General features: G+C 40.6%; 1 protein-coding gene across 1 annotated transcript; it reads right to left on the bottom strand.

Annotated features, from left to right (window-relative positions):
- Positions 1-2,600: 2,600 nt before the first annotated feature.
- On the bottom strand, positions 2,601-8,865 carry LOC139954723 (uncharacterized). Its single transcript, XM_071954640.1, has 5 exons — positions 7,566-8,865; positions 7,181-7,243; positions 6,687-6,755; positions 5,324-5,395; positions 2,601-4,672 (listed from the first exon to the last, which is right to left on the bottom strand). Exons 1-5 carry the CDS (start codon positions 8,863-8,865, stop codon positions 4,584-4,586), a joined length of 1,593 nt encoding a protein of 530 aa, XP_071810741.1. The 3' UTR covers positions 2,601-4,583.
- Between the last annotated feature and the right edge of the window lie 1,246 nt (positions 8,866-10,111).

Genomic DNA, 10,111 nt, shown 5'->3' on the forward strand with positions numbered 1-10,111 from the left:
AACCATCCCATTGTGAAAAACGAAACCCAGGTCAAGCGAGCCAAAAAACAACATACGCCCGCCGACCTGCAGCGACGAAAAACGCCCAACAGAAACATTCCAAAAACTACAAAAGGACGACCCGCACGCAGCTGGGTTACACACATCAAGCACCAAGTCATCCTCAAGACTGCACAACTCTTCATAAAAGAGGCAAGTTACATCCTTGTGTACATCCCTCCAAAGACGTTCAATACGCTCATTATGAACAGCTCTCCAGTAAGGTGGCTCCCAAGGCTTAGTCCACGCAGAGAGGTCATAAGCAGGGCAACATCTATGTTCCACCATAGTCACTGCGGGTTCGTAGTTGGTTTTCGTGGAGTGCGGACGTGTTTTCGGCTGTTCGCCACTTTTCGTTGACCACACTCTGTGTTTTTTACGTTGGCCTTTCAATAGTTTGTAGTTTGTTTAGTGTAGTTTTGGCTTTGTTTCGTGTTTTTAGTAGGTGCATGGCTTGACACACCCCTAGCTGTCACGGCGGTTCGCCGTGACAGCAAAATCGTATTGTTGAGTTTTTCGGGGGCGCGGCTAAGGTCGTCCACGGACAAGTTTTTTTCACTTTTGCGTTCTGTTGGTTTAAAGCTCCCTGGAGAGGTTGACGCGCTTCAGCGTAAACCTCTCCGGGGTATGAATTGTCTTCATGTTAGATTCACCTCGGAGGCTGCCCGCGTCCGAGGCGTCCATGTGTTGGAGGGAGTTGAGGGACTGAAGGTTACACCGTATTACAGTTCGGTGTGGATGAGTCCTCTACCTCCCTGTGGACATGTCTGAACAGGTTCTTGTGCGGACACTGGGGCGTTTTGGGAAAGTGACCGGCTACGAGGAGCCGGAATTCCTTGAATGTAAGGGTGGCAACACCGGGACTAGACGAGTAAGAGTTGAGCTCAAAACCGATATCCCCTCTACCTTGTGGGCTAATGGGCACAGGGCCCACATTGCATACCCGGGCCAGCCTCGCACTTGTTGTAGGTGTGGGCTAGAAGGGCTGAGGCTAGGTTGTGCCCCAACAAGTGGTGTAGCCGCTGCTTAAAGGGGATATCGAGTGTAAAGGGGATATCGTTTGCAACTCGTGTGGGAAAACGGGTCATCTCGCCCGTTTATGCCCAGACCGCTCATACGCCGCGAGAGTGGCTACGAGCGTGGTTGAAGCGGTCCCTGTCCCGGCATCTGACACCGTACCACCTGATGCTCCTGTCATCGCTCCAGTGTCCGACACTAGCGCTCCGGTGGAGGCTTTGTTCCCCCTTTCGTGTCCGACCTCTCTCCTGATCGAACTTGCCAAGACTGCCAGCCTGCCCACTGAGGCAGAGCAGGACAAAACGGCGGAGATGGTTCTAGCGGAGTGGCATGCGGCGCAGGATGCCGCTTGTACTGGTTCACCGGTAGCTACGCCCGCTATCGGTGATATTAGTTGGGCCCCGAGTCAAACGGCCCAAGAGACATTAAGTGGCCCAGATTCTGACTCGCCAATGGAGAACTGCAGTACAGCCTTATTCGTTGTGGCTAAGGAGTCCTCCGATTGGTTTGATGAGACGAAACAGGCCACTGATCTCATTGACTCGAGTGGCCCTTCCACTCTACCCGCAGCCGCTTCCGCTATGCCGGACACGATGGCCGCTAGTGGACCTCCTGTTCCTGACAGGGAGATCCACTCGATCACGGTTGACGAGGAGCTAAGAAATCTGCTTGCTCGTAAGAAAAGGGGGAACACTGCTAGGGGCCTGAAAAGACGCATATTGGGAAAACTTTGGAGGTAATGCGCAGGCCTGTTGTCTGCTGTCGGGACGGCGTACCCAGGATGAGGTTTGAGTGAGTTACTTCTTAGGTGTGGGGGTGTGGTCGTTGCATAATGTGGGCCGGGGGGGGGGGGTCTGTTTGTGGTTTGGGGTTGGCTTTTTGGGGCTGCTTTGTAGAGCTTTGTTGTTTTGGTTCTGTTAGCCTTTTGGTCCTTGTCCTTTTCACGTTACGTTGAACGCTGCATTGTATACGTTTGTGGGTTGGTGAGAGGTTTCTGTTTGTGGGTTTTTGGTTGGTCTTGGTGGTTGTTTAACAGACTGGGATTGTTTTTTATTTTCTTGACCTTTGGTCCGTGTCCGTTTTCTTTGCACGTAAAAATCAGTCACTGCGCACTCTTCATGGCACCCCATAATCCTTGATACCATTTACGAAATGCCTAAGAACAGTGTTGGACTCTTGGCATCACAAACTGTCTCACAAGCTAGATACGGCACTAGTCTTGAAAATCCATCAATACATGACATACATGCATGCATACATACATACATACATACATACATACATACATACATACTCATGTTGTGGGCCTAATGGAGACTTTCCCTGTGGAGACAACTTCTGAGACTCCCATCATCCTCATCAAACATACCCTTTGGAGACTTCATTACACAAGTTGGTATTGGAATGCAGTTCAGTACCATCCTTATGAATCACCATTCCTTCAGGAGACTAGTTTACATAAGTTGGTATTAGACTGCAGATCAGTACCATCCTAATGAATCATCCTTCCTTCTGGAGACAAGTTTACATAAGTTGGTATTGGACTGCACTTCAGTACCATCTTTATGAATCATCCTTCCTTCTGGAGACCACTTTATACATTCTCAAAAACCAAACCTTCCAAATGCTGTAATACACAACCTTGCTTGGGTTAAAGTCCAGTACTGTTCTTATATTTTATATTACCCCTTGTAAGCCTATAATGACTGCATTGTAAATTTCACAAGGGAATTATCAAGAAAAATACAGTTGGCCATGCTTAAATTTTTACAAGAGTTATTACTTTTTTACATGTATTCATTCCCACTTCTCCAGTAGACAAGCCAAGTGAAGCTTTCATAGAAGTTTTAGTTTATCTCAAACAACAAAGTTCAGTTTTTAACTACAGTTTATTGCCCTGATCATCCGGCATATTCTCTCAGGTCCTTCAACAGAAATGCATACAAATATGAAAAGGGACAGACATTATATGAACACCATTTATTTAAAACAAGTAAACATTACAACATGTTCAATTAATGTTAAGAAATGTTCAAATTATTTGTAAAAAATTTTAAGCAAGTTTCAACTTACAACTAGTAACATAATAACAGTAATACTGACAACACAACATGGGCTGAATCAATGTACAGAAGTAAAATGACAGTGGACACCATTTTCTTTTTTACTGTATTAGAGATAAGAAAATAGAATGCAAATATGTACTTTGGTCTTGATAATGGAAGATGATTTCCATCATGTTTGCATTGGTGTATTAGTTGCATCAAAACTGAAATATCTTCACTGTTGCTAACCTTTCACTGAATATAACAAGAAGGAGCACATGCACTAGTACAGCAAATATGAACCAAGATAATTTCCGATGTCCGAAATTACCAGGTACTTGGCATCTGGAATATTTTCTTCTTCACATTTGTTTTACACGTGGTTAACATCTCAAATCTTTTTCACCCACCCTCTGACTCTCAAAGATTAGCAGCTGTACGAATTGGAACATAAATGAATTCTGCTATTTATTCTCCTTGATGAAACTAAGCCATGTAATACTGTCAACAGTAACATTAAAAGGGAAAGCCATTTGTTTAACTTGATAACACAACCAAAATACAAACAAAGTATGATTTCAAAATGACCCAGAAATGAAGCTTTTTAGCTCAGTTTATTGAGTTTCAACAAACACCTGCTTTAAAACATACAAATATTGAACACAAAAAGGTAATTTTAAGAAGATCATGTCTCTTTTTTGATAACTGATATTGCCTGTCCTTTACTCTCAAAATAACTTTGTTCTTGTCAACATATACTGTTAAATAGCCTCTCAAAGAAGTTTTTAAAATTTTCTTATAAATGAAGCACTTAAGCTAAACTGATTTTGAAGTTTGGTTTGTGACTAAAATCTCAGTTCCTAAAAACAACTAACAGACATTTGCTATCGGAAGTAAAGAACTGTTAAACACAAAAAATTCATTCAAATAAAACCCTTTAACTTTTCTTTTGCACACTGTTCTTTGCTTGTACAAATACATCTGACTGACCTGATGCAGTAGGCATATCCACCAGGAAATCTCCTCACTTTTGTATCAGATTTGTATCTCTTTTTGATCTCATTTCCTAATAACCACACTAAACAAACATTTCTATCAGAAACACATTTACATTTAACACAAACAGGTCATTTGGGTAAAATCATTCCATTTTTTGGGCATTATTGACCTGATACAGCAGGGTTTTCAGTCGGAAACTGTTCTCCCTTTAATGTGCTTGAAACCCTATATTCCTTTCCTTGTAATCTTACCATCTTACCTTACAACATCTTACCTTTAAACATATTCTTTATATTGTAGGGAGAGCAGGAGTGATATCTGTCAGGGACCATATGCAGCAGGAACTGACTTAAATTCCTTTTGCCAATCTTACAATTTGGTTCCGGACATAGTCTTTTACGTTGTCAGGAGTCCTTCTGGCGAGACATGGAAATTTTTCAACAGCAGACCTGCAGGCATCTCTGCCAGGGTTTTTTCCTTGCCTTATGTTCTTTTGAAAATGCTTGAAGATGGTCTTTTTTCCTCAGTTGTCCAAGGGACTTTTTTCTTTTGCTTTCGGAAAAGTCGTTTACCTGCAGGAGGTAATAGTAAAACGCAAAGTTTATGTAACCTGCTGAAACTCTTTAATGAATAAAAAACATTTTCTGTGAACTTGCTTCCTTCCCTCTAGTGCTTTTTAAATGATAAATATATATACACATCCACTAACGAGTAATTATAGGTTCTTCTAAAATGCTATAACCAGGGCTTCTCTTTCACAACACTTCCTTGTCGGTATGTATGACATAAAAAGTTTGACTAGATATACCTGATGCACACTGGAATTTGTCAACTCTTTTAAGTATGCCTTCAATCACAAAATTACAAATTCACAACAAAACAAGCACAATGATGTTGCAAAAGCCTAGCTAAGATGTGAATTGTCAGTCATGGCAGAAGTGGGGGCCATCTTGGACTCCAGTTAGTTCCAAACAGGAACCCTTGGCTGGATAATACTCATATAGGCGATGGAATCCAGCGGGGATTTGAAAGTCCTTGACACTATCGAAGTTGGAGTGACTGCATGTTGGCATATAGTGCAGAAAGACTTGCATTGAGAAGGGTACCTGACAACTGGGATCCAAAAAATTGACATTCAATTAACCAGCTTAGGGTCTTAAATTACACTCATCTTTCTCAGATATAACATTATCTATATTGCATTATCTCTACCAAAAACTCACCAGATGAGGTGTTTTCCAGTACCAATTGATCTTCAGAGCCCTGTGTCCCCCTTTCATCATCTGAATGGTTATCTGTAAGACAGACAAATGCCAAATGATTAGGTTAATAAAAAACAATGGTCATAAGTTTGCATGGCAAAAGTATTAGCAATTTTACTTCAATCAGGTAACATGTGGGGGAATGAAGACTTGAGTAACAGGACAGATGTCAAATTGGTTTGTGGTTTTTCCCTTTAGAAAATGCCTCAGAAAATCTGCTAAATATCAAGCCTATGTTCCCTCATTTGTACCAAATTGCATCTACTTGACATTTCCTTCATGAAGCCTGATACAGCAGCTTCTTTGTATTCCAGGCAAATTGCTTTTAATAATTTACCCTGTGTCTTTGATACCTTGGCTTTTATATAAGATCATAGACAAAAAGTGCAATATGATACCAAATAAACCAGGAAATCAAATAGGTAAGTGATTCCTTGCAAATGAGAGGCAACTTTAGACAGAAGATACCAACATTCGGTGTTACTGAACAAAAATGGCCAATATTGTACAATTGCCTTGCAGTAATTGTCAATGGGTGCCAATACAATACAAGGCTAAACTTCAAAACCAACTTTCACTCTTTCAATCATGATCTCTAGCTAATAGCAGAGAAACTTATTAATAAAAGGCAGAAGGGTGACATATTACGTTTGATAAGTCCATGAATGTTACATGTCTACATGGTATTAACATTTTCACTTCTTGGAACGGTTTAAGTCTGGGCAATAAGTTAATAACTAAAAAATATCTTCCTAAACGTTCATTCTAAGAATACTTTCACCTAATTTGAACATCAAAATATGTGGTCTTATCGGGACAATGGACTGCAAGAAATGCTTGCTCTGTATCAATGTCCTCCTGTCAGGTTTTTGTGAGGCCACATAAATTCCTTCATGACTATAAATAGCAATTTATTAATCAGTTTTCTACGGTATTGTTGTGAGTGCAAGCTAACACAATCCTTTGTTGGGATCCTGGCCTAGCACACCAAAGCAGCTTAAGGTAATAAATCGCACTCATCTTTCTGTAGTCCCTTTTGAACTGAACTGCACTGTAAAATCAATAAAACCTATTTTGTTAAGGATTGATTTGGCACTAATTCAAGATAAAGGTATTGGCCGAAGGTGGAACATACCTAGGGAGTCAATTTGACAAGTATGTGAGTTTGGCTGCATTTGAATCCCATGAAAGAAACAAAGATATGGACTCATCCAGGGGTATATAGATCAAGATTAACATACTTATGTTTTTTATCTTAAATGGCAGGGCTGGAATACAACATAAGTCTCAGATATCACTTGCATTATCTCCACAAAAAACTCACCAGAGGAAGTGTTTTCCAGTACAGGTGGATCATGATGGCTCTGCTTCCCCTGCTCATCTGAATGGTTATCTATAAGACAGACAAATGCCAAATGTGTAGATTAGTTGATAAGCAATGGTCACAAGTTTACGCAACTAAAAGTAATAACAATTCTACTTATTCGGAACATGTTATCTATCATCCAATGTTCCCTGAAAGACGTGAGAACAAATGGGGGCTGGAGAGTTAAGTAAGAGTTGGTTTGTTGTTTTTCCTTAATTACAGGCAATACCTTTGAACATCTGCTAAATATGATGCCTATGTCCGTTCAATTCTACAGATACTTGCATTTGCCACGTTTACCAACATGACAATTCCTTTTCAGCCCTATATAGTAAGCTTTGTGTTACAAGAAAGTATACCCAAAAAATAATTTACCTTGTTTCTCTGATATATCTACCCTTTAACATGAGATGTCTAGATAAGACATGCAACATAATACAAAAGAGACTCACCACCCTCAAGCTGATGCATTGCGACAGATTCTTCAATTTGTTCATCTTCAAACACAGGAATGTCTGTTGGATTGTGAAGTTCCAAAAATTTGTCTTATAATTGATGACAAATTGTAGCCAAAGCAATCTTGGGGCAACCTCTAGAGAAATTAGGTACAATGCCAGCCAAAACCATTTTTCACTGAAATGGTCAAGGTACTATTATGCTTGCACTGATCTGACCTACAGTCATGGATGCTGAATAACTCCAGTTTGTGAACATAACCTAAGTTAAGTAACACTGGCATATTAAGTCATTTTATCAGAGAAGATGTTAAATGTTCTTTACATTTCTTGTCATAAGTAGTTTACTCCTGCTAATTGAACTACTTAAATAAATTCTTACCATCAACACTGATTTCATCCAACGTCTTTCCTCTTAAGTTAGAAACTTTGCCTCGATCCATGGCAAGGAGCAATTTGGAAACTTTGCACAGTTCAACTGTTGACTCCTGGAGTCTATAATATTGCTTGTGAATTGCCACATCATGACCAAGGTGGCTTGCCAGCCACTCTACCTCCTGACTACCAAGACTTAAGACTTGTGAGACAGTTGCAGCATACTGTCTCATTTTGGTGCTATTTATGGTCTCTGGTGCTTTTAAATCCAGACCAGTAAGTACTTCAGAAAGGCACTCTCCTCCATCAAGAAATGATGCTGAAGTAGACCTAGCAAACACATAGGGGTTGCCGGCTGGTATGCAAAATGATTCCCTTTGATCAATGATCAACTTAAGAGATTCAGAACATTCTGGTGGAATAATAACTGCGACTGGACGGCCACGTTTTCCCACAATTTTAACTACCTGGTACCGCTTAGACAGCTCTTTCTCCAAAGCATTTAGATTATGAGCTAATTCATTAATCTCACATTTCTCCCACTGCGGCCGGTTTAAGATGGAAGCTACAGGCAATTTTGCCATTTCAGCTGGTCTGCGTTTGTTAAAGACGATCAGTCTTGCTAGGGTCATTTTCTGCAATAGACGATAATCTCTGAACTCAGGTTTAGCACTCATGAGTTTACTGGTCAAACTTTTAATCTGAGATCGTGTGTGCTCAGAAACTTTCTTGAGATCAGAAACACTTGGGAGGCTGACTACTTTTTCACACTTTCTTACATTCAATGTGGAAGCAGCTGCTGAAGCAACTTTCACATGCCATTCTGCTTGATGAAGTTGCAAATATCTGTTTGCTTCTTCTTCAGCTTCAGCATCACCTTGCCTTATTGCTTGGCTACGCTTGATTCTTGTGATCCAGACGAAGTCATGCCCTGACTTTATAGCGAATGATGGAAACTTATACTGACAACTTCCACCATTATCATTTTCAACTATGGCACATCTTTTTTCCACTGCCTCAACTACCATATCAAACTTGGATGGTTTTATGAAATCACTGATGTTCTGGCCACCATTAGGATCAGATTTCCTTAGTTCTAGTAAGACACTAGCAAGTGCTCTCATTTTTTGGGACACAATATGCTTTCTGGTTTGCTGGTTGCGAAGCACTTGGTTTCCATATTCAAGTATGAGTATGTCATTGCTAAGAACATCAAACAGCTCATCTCTCTTCATTGAAGATAAGACCATTCTTTTCAATTTGTCACTTGCTCCGTTGTACCGTTTCATAAGGATGTCACTTTCCATGCGAACTCGTGATCTCTTTTTACTTTCTCCCTTGGATTCTGATTCTTTGGCAATGCATCTATACCGCACATGCCTCCACAAATCATCCTTACTAACATATCCCAAACACTGTGGACAGGGGCCGTAATCATCCAAGTCAAAGTAGGCTCCAGTTGATGGTCATCGCATCAAAATTATCTCTCCAGTCTGTGTTTGTATCACTTCTTCATAGTGAAAGAAATTTCCTTTGTTTCGCAGAAGGTCTAGTTTAACTTTCCGCTCCCTTGATTCCACAGGCAGTGCCATTATCTGTGCAACAGCAACTTCATCTTTATGTTGACTTAGATAGTGTCGACCGATAACAACTTCTCACAACTTCCCACAGAACAAGCATGCATTTCTTTTATCGTAGACTCGTTTGGAACCTTTCTCTGTTTGTTTCCTTTGAGCACATTTGACATGGACTTCTTCTTCCTCCTGTTCTTCATCATCCAACTGCTCCCGTTCACAACCTGATGAATTGTCTTCACAGCAGCCTGCATCCATTTTAGCATCAATCACTTTATTGTAACATGTCCCTGAAGTCCCAGGGACATCTTTCGGTAAGTCACATGTGTCATCATCCTTTTCAAGATCACTGTTCTTATCTGAATCACCAGGGTCTGGATGATAACCTGAATCGGCCTCATGTTCAGAAGCATCACTCTTGTCATCAGCAACTTCATATTCATGAGTACTTTCAATATCACTTAATAGGGCTGTTTGACAGTCTACCTCTGCTGCCATAAAAGGAAACACTTGTGTATCTCTAAGAATGGATCTTATCTTAGCAAGTTCCTTCTCCAGATCAGACCTAGTGTCTAATGTCTGATTTTGCTGTGAGTTGTCCTCTGCATTAGGTTTCTGTTCAATAGCTTTATTTGCTTTCCAGTCACCACATTCTTCAATGGGAGATCCCTCAACCATTTCCTCATCATCTTCTCTCCGATGATGATGATGGCGATATGCATCGCCATGTTAGGTAATTGTTCCCTATCATCTTTATCAGGTTTCTTACCAGTTTCTTCTTTTGTGTATCCAGCAGCGGTCAATTTTTCTTGCTGTGAGTGGTCCTCTGTATTAGTATTAGTATTCAATGGAAGATACCTCAACCATTTCCTCATCATCCTCTCTCTGAAGTGCTGTATTATGCATCGCCATGTTGGTTAACTGTTCCCAACCATCTTTATCAGGTTTGTCACCAGTTACTTCTTTAGGGTCTTTTGCA

Source organism: Apostichopus japonicus, chromosome 17 (genome assembly GCF_037975245.1).
Source record: "Apostichopus japonicus isolate 1M-3 chromosome 17, ASM3797524v1, whole genome shotgun sequence".
NCBI classification, from domain to species: domain Eukaryota; kingdom Metazoa; phylum Echinodermata; class Holothuroidea; order Aspidochirotida; family Stichopodidae; genus Apostichopus; species Apostichopus japonicus.